The sequence below is a fragment of the Catharus ustulatus genome, chromosome 1 (genome assembly GCF_009819885.2).
Source record: "Catharus ustulatus isolate bCatUst1 chromosome 1, bCatUst1.pri.v2, whole genome shotgun sequence".
Lineage (NCBI taxonomy): Eukaryota > Metazoa > Chordata > Aves > Passeriformes > Turdidae > Catharus > Catharus ustulatus.
This window is the reverse complement of record NC_046221.1, coordinates 18430918-18455873: the sequence shown is the minus strand read 5'-3', so window position 1 is coordinate 18455873 and position 24956 is coordinate 18430918. Positions and strand designations below refer to the sequence as shown.

Here is a 24956-nt window from a genome sequence, read left to right as displayed (position 1 = left end):
GAATGCACATGAGACGCTCGAAGCCGTTGCCGGGGGACAGCCGGGACCGGGGCGGGCAGGGGGCGCGGGGCCGGCTCGGGCCGGGGCCGGTCGGGCCCGGCCTCCCTCAGGCGCGGCCCCGCCGTCTCCCGGCAACGGCGGAGCGGCGGTGCGGGCGGCGCTGCGCGATCGCCCCCGGGCGGCGCGGGCGCTGCGGGGCTGGGGGCGGCTGGGCCCGGGGCACAGCGCGGTCTGTGAGCACCGATCACCGCCTGCAGCGCGGTCTGTGAGCACCCATCACCGCCTGCAGCGCGGTCTGTGAGCACCGATCGCCGCCTGCAGCCCCCGGGTCGCGGCGGTGCCCGGGCGGCATCGGCGTTACCGGGTGGGCACTGCGTTAGAGGCCGGCTCCCCGCCTCCCGGGGTTCTGGCTCCTCCGTTCTTGTCAGTGAACTGAAGGCCAAGTGTCTGTAGACCTTCGGAGTAAGTTAAAGTTCTAAAAGACTTTTTTTTTTTTTCGGTGTTTTTTTTTTTGTTTTTTTTTTTTGTTTGGTTTTTTTTTTTTTTTTGGGTTTTTTTTTTGGTGGTGGCATCCTTCCACATACCAGAAAACTTACAGTAAGGATGGAGCAAGACTACGGTGGCATGTAGTGACAGGACAAGGGGGAATGGGTTTGAATTGAAAGAGGGTAGGTTTAGATTAGATATTGGGAAAAAATTCTTTACTGTGGGAGCGGTGAGGCACTGGCACACATGCCCAGGGAAGCTGTGGATGCCCATCCCTGGGTGCTCAAGGCCGGTTCGGATGGGGCTCTGAGCAGCCTGGTGTAGTTGACAGTGTACCCTGCCTATGACAGGCGGGTTGGAGCTAGATGATCTTCAGGATCACCTTCCAGCCATCATTCTAAGATTCTATAATTTTTACAGGCATACATTGAACTTTCCTCCAACCACAGTCAAAAAGGCCACTAAAAACTTAGTGTCTGCATGATAAGGGTATCTACCCCTTTAAGAAAAGCAGTGACAATTGCTAGATTTATATTAAAAGAGTGGTGTTTAATAACAGCTGAAGTGTATCAGTATGAACATAAAAAAAATTTATACCCAGGGAGAGAATATGCTGCACTGAAGGGCTCCTCACACTATTTCATACTAGGAACTGGGAGTTTAGGAATTGGTGTCAGCAATGGGTGGATGCATTCAGCAGATAAAGGTACCAATAATTTTAAATGTTAACTGGGAAGTAAGAAACTGCAGTAAGAAAAGACCTGCCATAAGGAAATGTAGATAGCAGAGGAAAAAAAATTATTTTAAAATCTAGATAGATAATATGGAAAAAGGAAAAAAAAACAGTTCAGGTGAGACATGGAATTTTTATGTGACAGTAACATGAAAGGTATGAAATCTAAAATTCTGTGGATTGAAGATGAGAATTAAAAAAACCCCAACTGGATACAGAAATTTTCTCTGAAAGAATAGTAACGGGTTATTAGGCTATTGGGGGAAAAATCTCCCCTCTTTTATTAATATTTCAAAGGTTTGGGGACTTTTGTAGACAGGAATTTCAAAGCAAAATATCAATCAGCTGGTAGAGAAGCATTGTCTGTAGTACAGAACTCTTAAAATCTTTTTGATTATCTGCAATTATCATCTATATGAGATAGTCTCATACTTATGCAAGGTAAAGACATTCTGCTTGTTTATTGACAGTGCACAAGATCACTTTCACATTTAGTGATGGAAGCAACATTTCCCTTTTTCAGCTTCCTTTCATTTTTGTGATTTTTGTTGCCATTTTCTGATCAGCTAATATTCCTCTAACACAACGAATGCCAACATGGGTTTATATATCCACTCCTGTCCTTACATTTGCAAATCTGCTACCTGCATATTTGTCTTAAACTGCAACTATATATATATATATAATATATATATATATTTTTTTTTACTGTTAACATAATAGAGTTTGGTAAATGAGCAGTTAAAATTAAACAATAGGGCTACCCTTGCAGACATAACCATCAAAATCATGAGCGTGATAGTAACACATCTGAGACATTTCCCGTGTCGACAAAGAAGTATGAGTCCAATTTTGTACAAGACAGGAGAGGCTTCATCTGGGATGTTCAGCAGAGGTCATCCATGTTTTCAAAAGGACTTAAAAAACGCTTATGAGGATGATCTTTCATAAGCAAAAATTCAGAAAAGGAAACAGCCAATACATTTCTTTGAAGAGGAAATTATTAATAGAAGCAATTTCCATATCCCTATATTCTTACCAGGTCTTGGAAAAGTAAGGGCTAAACTTAGAGTTTATCTCATTTCCTGGGGTTCTACTTATGTTGTGGTGTTCTTTACTCATAATTCATGTGTGTCTGTGTGTGTGTTTTGTGGTTGCTGTCTCTTTTTTTGGAAGTTGAGTCCCCTTTACAACCTGCAAAAACTCTTTTGTTGCCTTTGCTATCTCGTGTCACAGCCATATTTCAGAACCTATTTATACTGTTTAAAATAACTTCATTTTCTGAAAAATACTTCATACTCTTCAATTATACTTTAGTTAGCCAGATGGGGACATATGGCCAAGTCTCTTCTTGCTCTTTTGCTTGTACATGCATAAACTACTTGTTTACAATGGTAAACTTTGTTACCAAGAAAGTAAAAAACATAGGATTTCCGTATGTGCAGTGTGAGAAATCCTTCGATTAGGGTTGCAGTTTTGCATCCTTACAGTAGACAGAGACTATTATACATGTAATATAAATATATATGAAAAATATATTATTATAGATATTATAATACATATTTTATGTACATTATGCATTGAAATAGAGATGGGAATAAACGTTCTTTTTGTCTTCCATTTAGGACTTTTATTTGTTAAAAACCTGAGTAATCTATAAAATTTTACTGTAAGATATAATCATTATAATGCTTTACAATTTTTATTAAAACATTGTCCAATGAATAACATGTTGCTGGGACATGATTTTTCTTTTTAAAGCAATCTGAACACTTCAGTCAACAGCATATTTCTTCAGGAAGTTTGCAAGACCCCTTTCTTGAACATCTTTTTTATGTAGATGAGTCCTTAAACATTCTGGTTTAGATACGTATTTCTGTAGTTATTTAAATTAAAAGAGGCCTTGTGGAAAGATCTTGACTAATTAGAGGACTGGGCAATTACCAGACATGTGAATTTAACAGGGTCAATCTCAGGGTTGGGACAGCCCTGGATGTATGCACAGAAAGGGACCTGGAGGTCCTGGTCCACGGCAAGTTGAACATGAGCCAGCAGTGCCCTGGCAGCCAGGAGGGCCAACCCTGTCCTGGGGGGCATCAGGCACAGCATCACCAGCTGGGCAAGGGAGGGGATTGTGCTGCTCTGCTCTGGGGCAGCCTCACCTCGAGTGCTGGGGGCTGTTCTGGGCACCACAGTATAAGAAAAATATTAAATTGTTAGACAACGTTAAAGGAGGGCCATGAGAATGGTGAAAGTCTGGAGAGGAAGCTGTGTGAGGAGCAGCTGAGATCACTCTTGTTCAGCCTGAAGGAGACCAAGAGGAACACCCCCCACCCTCATAGGGAGAAGTGGAGGGTCGGGCACTGATCTCTTCTCTGTGGTGACCAGTGACAGGACCTGAGGGAATGGGCTCAAGGTGTGTCAAGGGAGATTTAGATTGGGTATTAGGAAAAGTGTCTTCACCCAGAGTGTGGTTGGGCAGTGGAACAGCTCCCAAGAGAAATGGTCATAGCACCAAGCCTGACAGAGTTCAAGAAGTGTTTGGACTCTCAGACGCATGGGGTGACTTTTGGGGGTGGTGCTGTGCAGGGCCAGGAATTGGACTCAATCCTGGTGAGGCTCTTCAAACTCAGCAGATTGTATGAGTCTGTGTGGGAAATAAGGAGTCATTTTTTGGAGGACAGTAGAATGCTTTAGACTATCAAAAGGAAAACTGAGTGGGGATATGTTTGTTACTTTCAGATAGAGGAAGGGCATGATCAGAGGTCTGGAGCACTTGTCCTATGCAGACAGGCTGAGAGAGTTGGTGGTTTTCAGCCTGGAGAAGAGAAGGTTCTGGGGAGACCTTAGAGCATTTCCAGTACCTAAAACCGGCCCACAGGAGATCTGGAGAGGGACTTTTTATAAGAGCATGTAGGGATAGCGCATGAGGGAATGGCTTTAAACTGTAAGAGCGTAGGTTTAAGTTAGATAGTCACTCATAGGGTGCTGAGACATTGGAACTAGTTGCCCACAGAAGTTGTGGATCCATCACTGGAAGTGTTCAAGACCTGGTTCGATGGGGGTTTGAGCAATTTTGTCTAATGGAAGATTATCCTTGACCATGGCAGTGGGGGTTGGAATGAGATGATCTTTAAGGGCCCTTCCAACCAAACCATTCTAGGATTCTAAATGTATTCTGATTCTATGTATGTAAATGTATGTGGAATCTATATAATATACTATAGAATATGTATAGAATATAATAAATATGTATTGTATAGTATAAATATTTACTATAAATAATGTTTTCATACATGCCAGCAAAGAAATTACAGTAATTTCACGGTTATAAGCTGCACCATTTTGACTAAAATGTTGCTCCCACTCCAGAAATGCAGCTTACACTCAGGAGCAGCTAATATGTGAATAATTTTCTGACATTTCCAACACCGGAAGTGCAGCCAAGGTGCCGAGCCAAGCACCTGCTAGTAAAACCCGGGATTGCGCGATTGTTACAAATTGGTTACTCTGTTGTGCAGCGCGTGGAGGCAGGCTTAGTGCCGGCAACGCGGGGGAAGGGAGGTGGGGGACTCTGTGCTGCCATCACCGCGGCTCGAGGGGGAGGCGGGGTCTCCGTGCTGCCATCCCCGCAGCCCAGGGGGGAAGCGGGGGGCTCCCGCCCCTGCCTACCGCCACTGCCACGGGAGCCGGGGGGCTCCTTCCCCTCCTGCCACCGCTGCCGTGGGTGCCAGTGGGCTCCATCTCCGCCTACTGCCACGGCGGCTGGCGGGCTCCGTCCCCACCTGCCACTGCGGGGCAGTGCCAGGCGAGCAAGCCTGGTGGCAATGGCGACCGGCCCTGAGCGGCCCTGCCAAGTGATCCCGCCAAACTGGGCCACCTGGACCCATTGACAGCCCTGAGCAGGCCGAACCCGCACAGCCCCAACCGAGCCAGTAAACCCCGCCATGCTGCGATTCTGTTTCTATTTGGCAACTTTGTTGCATGCAGGTCCTCGCTGCGAACTACAGAGTAGCTTATAATCAGGTGCGGCTTGTGTATGGACAAAGAACGAAATGTTGCCGACACCCAGAGATGCAGCTTATAGTCAGTGCAGCTTGTAATCGTGAAATTACTGTAATTGAAGTAACAACTTTTTTTTAACAGATTTTTAATGAGAGAAATGGGAAAAAATAACTAAGGTTTTTAAGATATAGTGTGATAGGTGGGATTAACATGGTGCAGTGGCTATAGTGGGGAGGGGGACAAGTCCACTCAGTCAGAATGTCCCTTTCCCCCAGTGTGCCCATGAAAATGACAGCAGGAAGGATTCATTTTAATTCATGTAGATTTTCACAGCTGGCTAAAATCTTAGGAGTGTCTTTAATTTTTTACTAGTACTTCTTCCTAAGTCAGACCATCTTTGCTTTCTGAACGGGAAGTGTCCTGCTATTATAGCTCAGATAATGGTAGTGCGACTACTGTCTCTCATTTGGTTTAGATTAAGTCAATTTTTCTTTAGTCTGTTTCTCATGGAATGAGGGATTTCACTATGCATCTCAGACGTTTAGAATCACACATGAAAACCTCCTCAATTCAGCTTGTCACAACTTGGATTCTCCAAGGATAGATTCTAGGTCTGATGTTATTTAATATGTTCATTATAATTTGGAAAATAGCAATAATGTAGAGAAATAAAAATATTCTGGTGAGGTTAAAATAATTTTGTTACAACTGAAGAAGACTTGTAGAAACTTCTGAGAGCTCTTCTGCAGTTTGGTGAACTGGTAACACCATGACAAATAAAATTCATTGTTGATGAAAGCAATGTAATTTATACTGTCAGGAATACTTGGAACAATATTCAACAGTAAATCTAAATTAATTGTGATCGACTGAGAAAATGAACTGTTTACCATATGTGGATAACTTAGTAAAAATCTTCACTGAGGAAACTGGGTCAAAATAAATACCCTGGAAGTTTCAATGTCACTCGAATAAGTCAGTAGTGTTCTAGAATTGATTACAGTATTTCTCATTAGGTACGTCATATCTGAGAAAGGTTTAACAGTCACTGAGGGACTCTGAGACAGGAAACATACATGTCTGGAAAAGCTATACAGAAAAAAATAATTAAGACAGCTTAGAAAGGAGGTAAATCAGAATGTGCAATGACTTATAAAGGAAGGTAAAAAAGATCAAGTCAAGGCATCTGTTAACTAAAGTTGTAATATAAGAACCAAGGGTTATTGTGTTGAATTAAATAACACATTTAAACTATTTACATATTTTTAAATGTAAGGAAGAGTTCCTTATACAATACACTTGACAATTGGACCTGTGCTGTAGCATGTCTGACTAAGAATGAAGAGTAAAAGGATTAGGCATTTATATCGACAGTAAAAATAGCTACTATTGTTAGGAAGAACGTAAAAACTTTAGGAGATCTAAACCTTGGTACTTTAGGGAAATAGAAACCCTGTAACAGATGGAAGAAATCTGACTTTTGGGATTAGTTTCGTGCATTTATCAGAAACATTTGTCTGTTGTCATTCTGGAGGCTGGATATTAATCAGCCATGTGGAAGACTGTTGTTATTCACAGAATCACAGAATCACAGAGTGGGTCAGGTTGGAAGGGGCCACAGTGGTCATCTGGTCCAACCTCCCTGCTCAAGCAGGGCCATCCCAGAACACATTGCACAGGATTGCATCCAGATGGTTCTTGAATATCTCCAGTGAGGGAGACTCCACAGCCTCTCTGGACAATCTGTCTCAGTGCTTGATCACCTGCAGAGTAAAGAAGCTTTTCCTCCTATTCAGGTGGAACTACCTTTTTTTTTTTTTGACAAATATACACATGCACACAGATAAAACAGTGGGCAAATTCAAAGGCCTTGACTTAATTGGTCTCTCATATAATGTATTATTTTCATATGGCATATATATCTGTATCTGCAGGAACTGAATATTAAATTGGACCTGCTATCTCTTTTTAACTCTCTTATTACCAAGTTTTTTAATAGTGTGGTAATGCTTGCAGTGTCATGACAACACAGGAAAAGGGGAGTCTGTTGATCCATATTTAAGGAGTTGGGCAGAAAAAAAGGTGAAAGAAGAATTTGGGAGAAAGAGAGGAGTTTAAAGACTATTCCACATTGTTCTCTTAATTAAAACGAAGCTATCTGAGAATGATGAGGATATTTAAGCTGGTATACAGAGGACATATTGGTTTATGGACTCAAGAAAGGAGTGAGATTGTCTGCTGATGATATGATTATCTTTTGATTCCATTGGAAGGCAGCAGTACTAAACTGTCCATACAAAAATCAATTTAAATAATCAATGATAATGACTGATTTATAGGTAATTTTCACTGTTATCACAAGAAAAAAATAGTTTTTCTGAGACAAAAATAAACAGCTAGACTTCAATTAAACCTGCTCAACTAAATTGATATTATGTAATTTTCATCTGTAAGGCAAAACAAATCCCATTTGTGCATCAGTTTCAGTAAGAACCTGAAAATTGCAGTTAGATTGCAGTAATACAGATTGAGACTGTATTAAAGCACTGTTAATTTGAAAAGTGGATCATGTAATAAACAACTGGTTAGAAACTATTTCTAAATCCTCTGTTTGCACTGCTTTTCCAGAGGGGTAGTTGCTCTCAGCAAAGACCTTTGGTTCCTTGTCTAAGAGAAGAGTTCCAGTGCTGGCTGTGCCTTTGACTTACTCCTATTCTTTGACTCACCTCTCACAGTATGTGCAGGGTCCTGGGTTGTTGCATCTGTTATTTAAGGTTTTAGAAAACAGAGGATGCAAATGGAACAGGAAGTGTTTTCTAAATGCATTGTCTGATTTAAACCCAGGAAATACTATGTACTTTAAGTGTATGCAACAGGACACTGATAATGCAAAGGAAACATTTGTAAGACTTAAGTATTTTAAACAGAAAAACAATCAGAAAACTTTCCTCATATTCCAAAGTATGATTTATGGATTATTTCTTTGTTAAAGCTCACTTGCTGGCCATCATCTCATATAGAAAAAAAAAAGTGGAGTGACTAGAAATAAGTGACTATCTTAGATTTGCAATCTAAAAAACTATTCAGACTGAGAACAGCAACTATTCACATTAAAGCATAACAGTAAAAATAAATAAGTGCAGGGATCAGGGCCATCATTATCTTATGATCTAGTACTTGAAGTCTGCTCCTCTGAGCAGGCATCTGCAGCAACTCTTTCAAAAACTAAATAAATTTTCCATATTTTATTTGACATGGCAGAGATGCCAGCTCCTGATAAAATAGTTAAGAAGTTAGAGGTTTCCACTTTGAACCAAAAAATTTGCATTTGTGACCTTCTGCAAAATCATTTTCCACTCACAGGCAGAATGTTCTGGTCATAGAGATATTACTGGAGATGTGCCTGTCCCTGCAGCCATTGCAGACAAGGTGGCTGTGTTTTTTTGTATGCCTTGTTCTGCTAGTGTTCAGCCTGCTATGGTACTGTCTGCCAGATCTAGCCTAGCATGTGGATTCATGTGGAGAAATGGGGTAATAAAATTAGCTCACAAATTTAGATATCAATGTAAATACATGAGCTAACAACCCAAGACTCTGGTGTTGGTCCAAGGAAAAACTAGTTATTCTTAAGGTGCTATTCCATTTTAGATACCTCCTTTAGGATGAATCTGCCTTAAGAGCTATTGAATATGTTGGCTAGATCTCCATCAATTATCAAGCAGAGTGATTAACTTTAGTGCTGATACTTAGTTTAGTTTAATGGATACCACTCATAGATTCTGGATATAGGTTTAACTTAGGATGCTCACACTGGAGTGGTTCTGGTCCTGTGGGAAAGCTGGAGGTCCTAATGAAGTTCAGAGTGAAACAGGGAAGTGCCTACTGAGCTGAGGCACTAAGAATAGCCAGAGCTGAGGGACAGCTTTGGGGATTGTGGTTTTGGAATGAGGATTTAGTTAGACGTAATGACTGTCCTGCTGCTTGAGAGACAACACCTAATTGCACCACTGCACTAAAACTGGGCTGGAGAAAAGTAAAGCAGGCTAGTTTGTCTACCACTGAGGCAATAAATTCCAGGTGAAGGACAGGAAGTAGGATAGAACAATAACTTCATGGATTGCTTGGCTATGTATCGGCTGCATCTGTTAGGCCAAAGTACTTTATTACCTCTACCTCTACATGATTTAAAACAATCAACCCTTTAATCTCAAAAAACATATGTAGAAAAGGCATGCTCCTATGATTCTAGAAATGTGCAGGACATGAAGTAGAGGATATTACTCAAATGAGAATGTTATTTTGTCTTTAAAATATAGATGCATAGGATTGTTTAGTATGGAAAAGACCTTTAAGATCAACAAGTCCAACTGTTAACTTAGCACTGCTCAACCCACTACTAAGCCATGTCCCTAAGCACCAAATATCTTCGATACCTCTAGGGCTGGTGGCTCAAGCACTTCCCTGGGCAGCCTGTTTCAATGCTTGACAACCCTTTTGGTGAAGAAATATTTCCTAATATTCAATCTAAACCACCCCTGGCACACTTTAGACCATTTCCTCTTGCTGTATTGCTTGCTACATGGAAAAAGAGACCAACCCTTGCCTCGGTACACCCTCCTTTCAGGCAGTTGCAGAGAGCAGTAAGGTCCCCCTGAGTCTCCTCAAGGCAAAGTGTTAATCCATTCAAGCCATGAACAGCCAGTTTGTCCAGAAATTAATTAAATTACATGTAATTGCTAGTGAATAATTTTCATTTTTAAAACAAGTTTTTCAGGTAAGGCCAGCATTTTATAGATATAAAAATTTAAGCCCTACTACAATTATTTCCCAAATTCTAAATATTTAGATTGGTAAACAGAATGAGAAATAAGCATACTGTAAACCTAATGAGAAAAAGACAGCATGCAGTTATCTTGGAGAGAAAGGGATTTGAATAAAGAAGCTCTTTTATGGGTCAGTAGCCTTTCAATACCTGTACACATTGATTGTCTGTGATAATTACAGTTCAATGCAGAAGACACACTTTTAATTATAAGTAAGCCAAAGAATTCTGGGTCCATCATTCCCTCAAGTCAGAGAATGACCACTGAATACAGAGAGCTTTATGGAAACAAAGCTGACACCAACATTTGATGGCAGAATGTATTGAAATCTAGATCAGTAACTGCAGCAAAGAAATAGACTGAAGGGCATAACCCACGGTAAAGTAATTTACCTGTTCTCTCTGCTTGTTGCTACAGATCGCACTGCTTTTTTAATGACATTTTTTAAGGAACCAAATATTTCTGAACACTTAGAAATATGCAAAAGTTTCTTAAAAATATACTCTGAAGTTGGATGTATTTATACAGAGTGAAGAAATATTTTCCATTAAAAGCCGTAGTTTTTCTTGGTCTTGAAATATATGTAATTTGAATCTGAGAACATTAATTATATAACATTATAAATAATTTTACATTAATTAACTTTTAAAATTAGTTGGTTTAAACTTAATTAAACTCACTCAGAATTAAAATTGCCTTTTATGACTGCAGCTTAATTTATATCTGAAATGAATTGAGCTGAACTGAATGATTCTTAATAAGTGCCCATATCTCCATATCAGGATTTAGCAGTTTAAATAACCCTGATTTCCTAAATGTCAGTCTAAATCTGATTGTTGCATGTGTGCATGATTCTTATTCTCTACAGTGACTGCATAAATCAGAAGCTAGTGTGTCCATCACACTTGTTGAATATTCTGTCAGTAATCTGTCTTCATGCTTTTTCTTATATAAGGCAATTTGTCTCTGGCCAAAGCTGTGCTTTCTGGAACACTGAATTTTTGTCTGTGTGGTTCATATGTGTATGTGTGTACAGATGCACAAGGGTAAAGCAGATTGGAGCTGAAAAATCTTTGGCTGTGTGGATCTTTCTCTCAAAACTGTAATTTGTGACATGCCTATGAAGTTTTAAATTTCAGATCTGTTCTTAGAATGTGCTTATCAACTGCTTTCATTAGTGCTGTGTTACAGTTTGTTTGTGGAGATTGGTAGAGGAGCAGGGCCTGGAAAATTCAAGAAGAGCTCCAAATTTTTGTTGAACACAACAAACAATAGCTTTGACTTTTGTAACCAGTCAGGCTGCAGCTCATGTTGCATTAGAAAAGAATCTCTTATACCACAGGTAGGCTCTCAGTAAACTGTGGCTGAGGGTGAATGTGTGGTCTCCCTTTGAGAGCTAACCGAGGAATTAACAAGGGGTACGATTGGTGCCTGTTTCACTTTTACACAGTGTTAAAACAAACTTAAGTTTGGCATAACTTGGGTTATGTTCTATGCATAGCTAGTGCTAGTGGCTCGTGTTGCCCTTTACTTTTGCCTGTACCTTAACTAGAAGGTTCTGCTGTACTTTTGTAAGTCATATGAAATTAGGTCCACATGAACTATTACATCCATATGCTTCAGAAAGGGCTATTAAATGCAGCTGAGAAGGTCTTCTTGGTTATGTGTACATGTGCTAATAGAAAAAGAAAAAGAGAAAAAGAAAAAAGACAAACTGGACTTTTTGTAAATAAATGTAACTTTTTAAAAATCAATGAAATTTATATTGTGCAGAACTGTTTCTTAATACCTTCAGACATGATTTTTTTCTCCTGTGAAATATGAACAGAGAATTCAAATTGTATTTGAACCATGTTTTCAAGGTAGAACTTCTTTGTACATTCTGCAGTTGTATGGTGTGTTTACCAACATAGAATGTATATATAAACATGGGGAAATACTCTAAAAGAACTTTCAAGTTCATGTATGATTTATAGATGCAGATAAAACTAATTTACAGAAAGGGATGTTCTATGTATTTGTACCACATTACAACCTGAGCCTGTGATGTCTCAGACCTTTTTAGCTATGTATGTTGTTGACAGATGTATTTTGCCAAATGTGTACAAATGTTAGAAAGAGGGACTGGTTTCTGTATAGAAATTACCGTGTCAAAGAAATTTTCAGACTCATTAGGTGGGTCAGATGAATAAGAAAGTCTGTCTTACAAGCTTCCCTAAGTCACTGGAAAACTGGTTCCTAAAGCACAGGAGGGAGTTTGTTTGCCTGCTTTTATTTTTGTTTTTGTTTGTTTTCAGAATGGGTAAAAAAGTAAAGACGGGATCACAGGATCCACCCAAGGATGTGGTAAGTTTATAAACTGCTATGTGCTATAAAATAAACATTACGCAATTACAGGCCCAGCTCTACCGTCCTTACATAGTTCCTTATTCTGCTAGTTTACCCACATTATTCTAAAAATGGCTTTTAAAGATGACTCTGTTTCTGCTTTTCTTGGACAGCATACAAACCAGAGTGACTGGGCATGTGTAGTTCTTTGTAGAGATTGTTGTCTTTGGCAGGCATTGCAAACAGTTATGTATGAAACAATCCAGGCTTCTTTTTATTTGAAGAACAGTGTTAGCTTTCTCTTCATAAAAATAAAAGGAGAAAGGAGAAGAGCGACCTGAAATCTGCCTGATTTTTCAACTGTGAAGACATTCTTTAAGGAAAGAGTTAAAAGCCTAGATGGATCTGCAGTTTTTTACTGAATTCAAAATTTTACAAATATTTTGAATAATACTATATACTCTGTCTCTTTTGCAGTCTTAACAGGCAGTTAAAGTTTTCTGTTGTCATTGGAAGTACAGTGAAAAGTACAAGAGCTGAGGCCAAATATAGAATAATGGTGATAGTGAGACTTTTTTTTCAAAAGGTGGAGGCTAAAAGTCTGACACTAGCACACTTTTCAAGAGTTTCTATAAATTCACAAGGTACAAAGAGGCCCCCAAAAAGATAATTGTTCAAAATATAACTATTTTTTAAATTTTGATTGTTTTCTTCAGAAAGAAGTAGAGGAAATACAGAAACACTAAAATAAGTACAGTATAAATTCTGTGTCAAATAACAACCAGATTAATGAAAATGAGGACCTCAACAAGTCCCATAGAAGGAGTCCCACTCCCTCAATGAATCCCATTAAATGCAAAGTTCAGTACACTGTTTTAAAAAAAACCAATGAATTTGTGTGTAAAGAGTTGCAGTACTGCAAGTGCTTTTTCAGAGGTCACAGAAAAGTTAGCAAAAACTGCATTGCAATTTCAATATTACATAAGCATAAATGCTTTTGACTAAGACACTAGTATCCAATAGCCATGATGTCACTGAGACATTGCAGTTGGCATCAGGTTTCCCACCTGTTGTGTGGAAAGGTGAATATTACAAATGTAATTCATAATCTTCAATCAATAATAAATCCTTATGAAAGGAAATTACATAAAACCTCAATATAACTTCTGTCTGTATAAAATAACCTAGAAAACCAGGAATCACAAAGAAGGTGTATATGGATAAGTCTAATTAAAACAGGCCTGAAGAATTAAAAGCATCTTTGCAGCCTAAGAAAAGTCTGAAAGGCATGAGAACACATTTAAGTCATACAGATGAGCTGAAGTAATAAATGTTGACTTCTTCAGTAAATAGCTAGAAAATCAGTAGATGCAGCACCATAATTTCTATATCCTAAAGAAACAAGTAGATTTTCTAGAGAAAATGGTTGTACAGCATAGTAGGTACTACAATAACCTATGAATACACAGAAAAAGTCAGTAAAACTATCCAAAGGAACAAATTGGAAAGAGTGAATTCCAGATGGCATCTACAGCTTTTGGATTAGCTTTTACTATTATTGTACTTCAGGCTAACATATCTATTCTCACAGTTGTAGCAGGAGAAATGTTGCATATCAAGACAGTATTAAATATGAAAATAGATCATTGTAAGTATTAATGAAGAAAATCTTACCATAGTGTGAATTTTGTTAATAATGATTATGTAAAATCAAATCTGAAAACTTTAAATTTCACCTGGGTATTTCAGATGGCAGGAAATGAGATGCAGACAAAATAAAAGATGCATTAGCTATTATCTTGTGATTGATAATCTGTTTATGAAAATGTCAAGTCCAAGAAAAGAAGCCTTGAGATAATGTAGACGGGCTTATAAAAGAAGGCCTTTGTGCATGTGGAATGCTCTGAGAATATATGGTACTGCAGATGACCACTAATTTTTTATAGATTTCTAGGAACAGGTGGGAAACACATCTTTTAGCCTAGCCACTGCTTATATGTTTCAGAAAGTATTCCTGAGAGCTCTGTTTGCATTCTCTTTTATAATTTGTCTTTTACTATTCTCTGTTCTGAGAATTGGTCTCCAAGAGGAAGAACATTGCTTTGAGCCTCTATCTCTATATAAATGACCTAAGACAGTAATTTAGGCAGATAAAATATGCTATCTTTGACATAGATTGATAGGAACTTTTCACATATCTACATTCAGTTTGGTCCTGGCAATATTATTATTTGATCATCAGCTATGTCATGGACGTTGAAAGAGGACCCCTAAGATTATCCCTAGAGAAAATACTGAAGTGTGATCACTTAAAGAAAGCTATGGATACCCAAGTATTTTTGAAAATGGCTTCATTCACAGGACTGATGTAAAAAAAAAGTGGAATGTATTAATTGGCGCTGTCAGCTCCTGAAATTGTCACTACATAAACACCTTCTTCTGATTAATGCATAGATATTAATTTGACTTGACTTCATGAGGCTTTCAGTACTGCCTCTTGTAACATCCTCGTAGGTAAACTGGTGAAGTACAGACAAGATAAACAGATAGTGTAAATGAACCAAAAGGTGACTGAGCAGACAGGCTGAGAGGGTTGTGATCAGCAGCATGAGATTAGCATGAGATTCTGTTAGAGGTCAGGTATGCGTGTTGTGCTCCAGGGGCTGATGCTGCAGCAGATACTGTTCAGCATCTTCCTTAGTGACCTGAATGATGGAACAGAGGGCACCCCCAGCAAGTTTGCAGAAGATAAGAAATTAAGAGGAGTGATTGACAGAACAGATGATTATGCAGCCATTCAAGGGGACCTCAACTATTTCCTAGAGAAATAGGAAATTGGGAATTTAATTAAGTTCAATACAGGGAAATGGCAAAGTCCTGCACCTGGGGGAAGAATATCCGGTGCAAACTGGGTGATGACCAGCTGGAGAGCAGCTTTACAGGAAAGAACCTGGTGATTCTGGTGTATATACACCTGCAGTGTGAACTCAGGACAAAGGAAGCTAACAAAGTCCTGGGCATTATTAGGCAGAGTGTTGCCAGTAACTTGAGAGAGGGGACTCTTGTCTTTCACTCAGTGTTGGTGAGCGATACCACATCTGGAGTAGTGCGTCCTGTTCCGGGTTCTTGAGAGACAAGGCCTTGTTGGAACAAAGTCTTGGAGCATTTGTCACAGGAGGAGAGACTGACAGTTGGGACTGTTCAGACTTGAGAGAAGGCTTGGAGGGGTCTTGTCGGTGTAAAAATTGCTGATGGGAAGAAGTAAAAAAATCAGGCCAGGCTCTTCTCAGTGGTGCCCCATGTAAAGATGAGAGGCAGTAGGCACAAATGGAAATGCAGGAGACTTCCATTTAAGCATAAGAAAAAAAATCCCTCTTTTTCCTAACAATGATGGAGCATGGCATAGGTTGTCCAAGGAGCTTGTGGAGTCTTCATCCTTAGGGATGCTCAAAATCAGACTGTGCACTAGCCCCAAGCTCCAGCTCACCCTGCTCTGAACAGAGCAGTTAGACCAGATTGTCTTCAGAGGTGCCTTCTAATATCAACTATTTGTGATTCAGTGGAATATCTTGGATTTTATTGTTAGTGCAGGACATCAGACACTCACAGAACTGAAATAATTAGCATATCCAGGTATCTACTAAATCTATTGTAAAGGAAAAGGGATTAACAATAGCAAAGATAGATGTAGTGCTTCTGAAGATTCCATGAGAGGCAAAATGTTAAAACTGACCTTAAATCAAATTTAAGGGATTTAAAAAATAAAAAAACCCAGCAGGTTTAAACAACAGAATAATAGCAGAGAAATGCATCCTTCAAAAGATGGGATTTTCATCCAAATGGGAAAACAAACAAAAAAAACCCCCACTTCCACTCCCAAATAAGAAGTAAAAGCACTATGTCGCCCTGCATCACACAGAACTATCAAAGATACAAAAACTAGCAGTAAAGCTTTTTCAAATTGACTAGATGCATTTTTACTCTGAAGAACTACCAGCCTTTTCTAGAACTTGGAGTTTTATCCCATCACCAAGTATTTGACCAAACTCAGGAGCTATGCCTGTGTTTAAATAATAGCACTTAACTAAAGATCATGTTCTGTCCATGGAAAGACCCAAATGTGCAGAAGTAGAGAAGTATGAAGAAAATAAAGGGACTTTCAGTCACCTCTAAATTCTTCCGTAGGTAGAATGAACAGGGATAAGTTGAATTGTTTTGCCTTGTTACAATCCAAAAAGAAAATTCACATAAATAATTCCGTCATTTTAGGCCTATCCTTAAGATGTAATTTGCACCTCTATGCTATTCTTTGATTTCATTTCTGTTGTGGAGTCATTATTAGGCAAGATGACTTATGGTACAGTAAGGTGATTATATATTTATTTTAGGGAGGGGCTTTGTTCCATGACTTGGCCCATACCTCCAGTTTGTCACAGCAAGCATGAAATTGAACAGTTTCTTCAGATTTTAGACGTGATTGAAGCCAGGTAGACCAATTAAGCACATTAGGCAAGCCACCTCATAATGGAACTTGTGTGTTGACCTTGCTGCCTGCTAAATTGTGTGACCTGTCTCATGGAAGGTCACTTACATTTAAAAACCTATCAAAAACATGAATTTAAAGGTCTTGGTACTAGTATTACATTTTGCCTTATTTTCGAGCGAGTCACAGAAAGAAGAAAAAACCCTTCTCTGTGTTCATTTTTCTTCTAGCACACTCATAATATTTTTTCAAAATTTGCTCCATATAATTTCCTTGCTTGACAACTTATTTGTATGTATTTTCATACCTTGATTGTTCAACATGTGCCCCTGATGTAGCTATTAGAAGTTTTTTTAATGGAGTAAAGCAAATAATTGACATTTGTAAATATATATGTATATATATTGTAATAATATTTTTTACTAATTTGTATTGCTATTTTATAACCTACTACATTTTACAGATAAATACACTGGTTTTGAGAAACTGCATGACTCGAGTAACTAGTAGTCTGGTAGTTTCTGTATGTAACACAGACACTGCATAGGCCTGAATTGTGAGGATAGAAGACAGTTTTTCCATATTAACCAATTACTTTAAATCCAAGGAAGCTTAAAACTTTTTAATAAGTAGAATTTTCAAAATTCCTTGAGCCTTCTTAAGAAACGAAAGGCTTTTTTAGAAAATTCCCTTGCTCAAGTGATGTTAGTCCTAAGGAGTCTATTAAGAGGGTGAAAACTGTCTGATTTGTTGGAAGATTTCTTTCTGCATGAAGGAGCTCAGAAATGGAAATGAAACCTAGGTATCATTTCTTGCTGGGTGAGCAGGAATTATATCTTGGAAATACTCCATCTAGTACAGGATCATGGTGAGCTGGTGAACTGAGTTGACAAAGGCACAGAAAGTGTTCTTTTATTTTTTAAGCAGCCACAAAGTGATATTGCTGTAGAGTAACCAAATCCTCTTCCTTGTACCCCCTGAATCCACCCGCTCTGTGTACTGCTACTCAAAAGAAACCTCTCTTGTCTGGTTCTGAAGTCTCAAAATGCGCTTCCATATATAACAACTACATAGTTTGTTATCTTCAAAACTTCCACATTTTCAGGGAAGTGTGGAGGTTTTCCATATGTGATGAAATCATGGTTATACTTATTTTTTATACAATTATTCTATTTTTTCAACAATGTCTCTAATTGTTATTAAAATTTTTCCAAGGAAACAGCAACTCATTAATACTTCGAATTCAATGTAGATATCAAACAAGCTTTTATTTTATTTTTAATGAAATGTGGGAGTCTACTGCAGCACACATGATGACTCTGTATAAATCAAACTTTTCTTCCCCTTTTTGTGTTTTGTTTTTAGTTTGATCCTTTATTGATTGAAAGCAAAGCACCAGCAACAGTTGTGCTAATGCTTAGTTCTCCTGAAAATGAAATTTTGGCCAAAGCATGCAATGCTCTGTATAAATTTGCATCAAAAGGTTAGTCTCTTTGCAATGAACTTTGTTTTGCATTGATTAGATTTTGATAGTAGTTCACGATTCTTTAGTTTCTTAGCATTGAAATCTTCCTTTCACCTCAAAGGTGTCTGTTGAAGTTTTAGGGGGTTTTCTGAAATATCTGTCCAACTTGTACTTGCAGTAAGAAAGAAGTCTTGTAGTTTGCATGAAGGAAACTTTTATAATTTTGTTGGAGAATTGTGTTTAATAGAGCTTGTTTTAAATATAACATAGATATGTTTTCTTATGAGCAACAGATCTGCAGTTGGGAAAGGATTCTTTTTTTATGTTACAGTTTGAAACTTCTGTACCGGTGTAGGAATTTTAAGCTTCAGTTGTCAATGAAAAGAGCTTCTTGGCTTTTTTCTGTTATTTTTACACGAAGTTGTTGTGTCGGTATTTCTGTGCTGGTGATTCATTGGAGACTGCTCAGCCTTCTTTATCAAGCTTATTTCTGTATCAGTTGGGAATCTAACAAGTCTCTAAGATTTCAAATCTTCCAAAATTCCCTGTATAATCCATAGCTAAACATCATGTTCAAGGTAGTCAGGAGATAAACAACTGTATACCAAAGGCTCAAATTTATGCAGCTCATAATTTCCTAAGTTGTCTCCTACTTATTCCATGTTATTCACTGTTAGTCACTCAAATTGGTATACACTGGTAGTATTCTTGCTCTGATTAATCTGGTTTAATTTAAATTCCCATTTAATTTATATTTTATTTTAAAATTATGCATTTATATACTGATTATTATACTGATGTAAATTACCAACTCTGCTGAAGTTGTGAGAGAAGAGCTGAAGTCTTTGATGGCTGGCTAGGGCTCACTGGGTTTAGACTCTGTTTAATATGGCAAACTTGGCTGAGGGCATGAGATCAAGTTCTGAATATGTGAAGAGAGAATGTAGATTGTTGGGAGATAGCTATGAACCATGAACTCTTGCTGGCTCCTTCTCTCCTGTCCCCAGTAAAATATGTCATATTGCAGGAGGATAGATGTTTATGTCTTTTATGTTTATACTAAAAGAATAATCCTTTGAATTATTAATGTAGATATTCCTATAATCTTCTAGAAGACCAGACTGTAACTTTGCAGTGTGGCACAAGAGAAGGAGTTGTTTTCACTTAATGAATTGTAGATAATCTATTTTTTGGAGTGTTGCTAGTAAATTAAGTCCCATCCCTCAATAAAAAAATACTTCCTCCATTTTAATCATGCCTTGGCCTGAGAATGAGTATAGATCTCTAGTTTCCTTTCACATTGCTCTCTAGTAGCCAGGAAGGGCAGGCATGGTTCATTAGAAAATGAATTAAAAAGCTGTTGTGGGAACTGAGAATAGAAGTAGGTTTGGGATTTGTTATCTGGGGGTTTGTGTGTGTTTTGTGTTAGCAGGAACAGAAGGCTGTAATCACACTAAACTCCTCTGTTCTTTGCATGTCCAACACCTATTCAGCTACAAAGCACTTCATTCTCAGGTGGTAGAAATCTCAGGCAGGAATTAATGATACAAATCCTGGTAGTTGCTTCCCTTGAGGGATAGTAAGCATCCACAGAATTAGTGAACTGTTATTTTGAGGAAAATTAAATTAGGAGGCAAGAAAAGTGGAAAATAGACTACATTCACCTGATAGTGTTAACCTGTACTTTGCTAAATAGAAAGCTTTCCTTTGTACATTGCAGTCTCCAACAAATGAGTGGAATGTCCAACAGACAGAAGTATCCTTTGCTTTAAAAATGTGAATTCATCTGAAATACTATTAATCCTTGAAACTATTTGACACATGTTTATTTGGGGTGTAAATTAGATGATCTCCAAAGGACCTGTCAGCCTCTGTTCTATGATTCTGCTGTCCAGTGAAAGATTGGTAGTGGTTTTACCTTGAATCATTTGTACTGTGAGGTTGCTGACCTTTTTTTGAGCTTTTAACCCAGTTCCTTTCCAGATGATGGAAACAAACTGGTACTCCTTGGTCTTGGAGCATTGGAACATCTGCATAAACTCCTCTCACACGAAGATCCACTTATACGCAGAAATGCCATCATGGTATTTGGCATCATGGCTTCTAATAGTAAGAGTCTCAAGGTTTTACTATTTTTTAGTGTGTGATCATCAAAACAAGAGGTTGATCGTGTGAAAAAATCGTTTATTAATGGGCCAGAATAAAGAGTAAGCGATGTAAGGTTGAGTTTCAGTAGCTGTTTCTATAGTGCTTTATAGACCTGTATCTGATTAATGTAATTAAACAAGTCTTAATTTGGTGAATGTTTTACCCAGTTGTCTTCCATGAGGATATCCCAACCACACTCTAAGTCTTTTCATCAACTACTACCTGCTTGTCATGCTGCACTGGACCTTACCCTCTTAGGTTACTTTTAATTTGGCATTAGCATATTGTCAGTGGTGCTGCACAAACATGGATTTGAATGAGCAAGTGTCTCCTATTTATATTCATATCTCAATTTTTTTTAAATTTAAAAGTAAATTAAACTCATACCTTTTTTCCTTACATTTCAACATGTTGAATATGTTGATAATAGCAACACAGCCCTGTAGGATTGCATGAAGTCTGTCCCAAAGAATATTACTTGATTTTTCTATCCAAGGGTTGAGGTTTTGCTAGTTTGCCATTGACAACATTAAAAATGCAATCTGAGAGTATTTACTGTGATTTTAGTAAGACTTGTGTAATTAATGTTTTCCATTTGCTGTGTGGGCTGGTGTTAGCATAAAATTGCAAAGTGATGTCTTGAAAACTAAATAACAGAAGGATTGCTTTAAATTTGATAATTTTAGCCACAAATAATTTTAAATATTGGGGTATGACTTCTTTGGCAACTAAAATTGCGCAATACTAAATCAGAACCTGCTAGATGCAAGTATTTTGAATAAAGTTTCAATGAAATATAGAGGAATTTAATGTGTATCAAATGTCAAAGAATGTCATCTGCTATTTGAAAGTTTCTGCTTTTTTTTCTGGGCCCATTATGATCTTGGTCTAATTTCAGTTGTGTGTCTTTCCCAGTCAGATGTTTTTGTCACTGAGGGAGTAACCATAAGTACATTTTGCTTGGAGCAGATTCTGTTTCTTTACTTAGCCAACATTGCCGAACAAAAGACTTCATATTTGTATTTACTTCATTGTAGATGATGTCAAGAAGGTACTGAGGGAACTGGATGTCACAAATTCACTTATATCACAGCTAGCACCAGAAGGTACCTTACAGTATTCATTCCTTGTGTAGAAGTACAGTCAGAAATAATTTATGATTGCCTTTTTATCAGAAAATTTAATAAAATCTACCCTGTAACTTGTGATCTTTCCTAGTGCATGTTAAATAGGTAAATGCTTTTATGGGAGTAGCTCTGTAGCTCACTGAGTAGTGTTTGATGTTGTACAGATGGACCAAGATATTTATGGACATGTTGGGTGTGGTTAACAGCTATTATTTATTGACCTCAAATAATGCTTTAAACTACTTCACTGGATTAGTGAAAATATTCTGTGCTGAATAAAACTTGATCAAGATGTTTCTTTTTTTTCCCCCACAGAAGATGTAGTTATCCATGAGTTTGCTACTCTTTGTCTAGCATATATGGCTGCTGAATATACTACTAAAGTAAAAATATTTGAGCAAGGTGGGTTAGAACCACTTATCAGACTGCTAGGTAGCCCTGATCCTGATGTTAAGAAGAATTCACTTGAGTGTATCTACCTTTTGGTACAGGTAAAGTATGCTCTTGTTTGTTTTCTTAAATTACAGAGGCAGATAAGCATTTGCACCCTGATCTCTGACATTCTGTGTGGAGTTACTAATTTTAAGATATTTCTTTCCTTTACTCCACAGTGTTCATCAATGTTTTTGAAACATTGAGTCTTTGCACCTGAGTCCTTGAATGTTAAATTAGTTATGAATGTAGCTGTTTTTAAATTCTGTATTCTGTTGGACTTAATGCTGTTGTCTGTCCTGTACTGCATTTATGTACTGCATTTAAAGTAAAATCAGAATGAGGTTTAGATTTTTAAAACTAAATAATAATAATAATATACTTTATTAGTTGAAAGATTTTAGTGTTACTAATGAGAGTTGTAATCTGTCTACCCAAAAGGTTGGAATTATCCTGTAAATTAAAAAACTACCAATTGCATTGTTTCTTGTTTGGATCATCTTTTTAATGATAGGTGAATGCTGTCAACAGCTACTTTCCACACTAGGAGGAATAGATTCGTTATTGGCTACTTGCACTAATGTCATCCATATGCTGCTTAGCAAAAGAATGGTGCATTTGTATGGCAGTTCTCTCCCATGGCTTAAGCGAATCAATTCAGTAATGAATTCAGTTTATAACTCTATCTCTTTTGGGGCATCAGAGCATGTCTATTCAGAATCACATTTTACTCTTTCTCCTTTTTTACTATCTCGCTGTCTTTGTTGCAGGGTATATCTGGATAACTGCACCTGGTGCTTGCTTATATTGATAAGGATAATTGCATGCTGCACATGTGCAATAAGCTATTTAAAAGCAAATTGTAATTTATTTATTTATTTTCTTTTTTAATATAATCAACTACTGTCTTTTTATTAAGCTGCACATCCAGTGTTTAAAGTTGAAATTTTAAGTTGTCATTTTATAATTACTAAAACAAAAGAAAGTATAACCAGGCAACCACAGCAGAGTGCAAAAAACTGTTTTCCTCCCACTGAGGTAAATAAAAATGGTAAAAATAAATGTAAAAAAAACTTTCTCAAAGAAACATTTATGTTGAGGCAAACATGGTAAAATCAAGAGTGAATAGGCTTCTTTATACAGGACTAGATTTTGTAGTGTGTACTTCAGTCATGGAAAAAAACCCTAGAATTTAAGGTTCGTGGGGCTTGATTATATTCAGTTTGATTCTTAGCTTAAAAGAAAGAAGTCTGCAGAACTGGAAGCTCTCGAGTATTAGCTCATTTTCTGATGTCTGAAATCAGTTTTTTGGTGTTCTTTCTATAAAGTAAGAAATTGATGTATTGTTATATTCTCTATCACTAACATTCTCTGTTGGAATATTTTACTGCAGGATTTTCAAAACCGTGCTGCAGTTCGTGAACTGAATGTAATTCCACCCTTGCTGGGACTACTGGAATCTGAATATCCGGTCATTCAGTTGTTGGCCCTTCAAACCTTAGAATTAATTAGCAAAGACAGAGAAACCAGGATATTACTGGGAGAAAATAATGGATTAGATTGCCTTCTGAATATACTGGAAAACAATGTATGGTTTACTTGCCTTAAAAGGTTTTTTGTTCTTGGTGCTGATGTTTGTATGACTAATGAGAAATATTACTTGTTCTATGGAAGAGAGATATAAGAACAAAGAGTTACTTACTTGGAGGGAACTATGATAGAAATAGGATAAGTTAGGATATCTAGCTCTCTAAGAATAGAAGCAAAGACATTTTCCAAAGTCTTCATTATTCATTTTGAATTGAGTTTATATAATGGCTTTAGACACAATTTCCTTCATTGTTTATGTAATTATGAGACTCAGTTTAGTGCTTCTTGAGTTCAGAAGTCACAATGGGAAATGTAATACATGGAGATATGAATGAATTTTTTTAATTTTTAAGATCACCAACCCATTCTGAGTACCTCTCTAACCCACTTCGATGTAAATTAAGAACTTCTGGGGGTTTTAGTATTTCTAATAAATTGTGTTGAATCCTAAGTCATCATCCTATAGATTATATGAAAATATGAATTTGTAAATATGTACTTTGCAGTATTAATCAACTTTCCAAAAGAAAGTTACAACAATTATCCTACAAACTTAAAAGCCTAAGGTATTTCAGTCCTGATTTCAAGGTTCTTTGGGGTTTTTTTTTTTTTTTTTTTTTAAATTAGGAACTCAGTGATCTACATATTGAAACTCTTGCTGTGTTGGGAAATTGCTTCGAAGATGTGGCTACTCTGCAACAGATTCAACTAACAGGAGGCCTTAAAAAAATAGTTTCATTTTTAGAAACCTCTACTGTTCCGGATATTCAGAAGAATGCAGCAAAGGCAATTACCAAGGCAGCTTATGACTGTATGTGACTTTTCAATTATCCATGAAATTGTTTATGAAGTAAATTTTTATCCAGAATGAGGCCATCTTCTCTGGTTGAGGGTAGTACTTGTGCTGAGGAAAGCACTGGCAAGAATTAATTACAGTGATGAGTCTTGCCAATAAAAGTACCAATTGGATGGTAGGAGATTATATCCATATATATATATATATATGTGGATATATGTATATATATATTTGAAAATGTTACAGTTTTGCCTCAATTTAATATTTTAAATTTATTTTTATTATTTTATTTTAATGTATTCTTGTAAAATGCTGTCCTCAAAGGAAAATGGAGCTCTGAAAATATGATCCTTGTCTTTTGTTTAGTGATGCCAGCAGACTGCCATCTTAAACTACCTTTGCTGGCACTGTTTCTGCCGCTATCTGTTAAGACTTCATTGCAAGCTGACTTCCTTTTGCATTCAACTGCTCATCTAAATGTCAGGCAATTTCAAATACAAATTCCTTTAACAGAGGCATGAAAGGAAACCTTTCAAATAG

General features: G+C 37.5%; 1 protein-coding gene across 6 annotated transcripts in view; it reads left to right on the top strand.

Annotated features, from left to right (window-relative positions):
* Positions 1-211: 211 nt before the first annotated feature.
* ARMC3 (armadillo repeat containing 3) overlaps positions 212-24956 on the top strand; it is a 62059-nt gene continuing 37314 nt past the window's right edge. For 2 of the 6 annotated variants that reach the window (XM_033064031.1, XM_033064008.1), the window contains exons 1-8: positions 212-462; positions 12345-12393; positions 18224-18341; positions 20307-20432; positions 21509-21577; positions 21914-22089; positions 23424-23618; positions 24248-24431. In XM_033064031.1, coding sequence (XP_032919922.1) covers positions 12346-12393; positions 18224-18341; positions 20307-20432; positions 21509-21577; positions 21914-22089; positions 23424-23618; positions 24248-24431 — 916 coding nt within the window. In that variant the 5' untranslated portion in view covers positions 212-462; position 12345. Of the gene's footprint in view, positions 463-12344; positions 12394-18223; positions 18342-20295; positions 20433-21508; positions 21578-21913; positions 22090-23423; positions 23619-24247; positions 24432-24956 lie in introns of those variants that run through there. The other 4 variants (XM_033064039.1, XM_033064019.1, XM_033064050.1 and 1 more) reach the window with 4 other exon arrangements.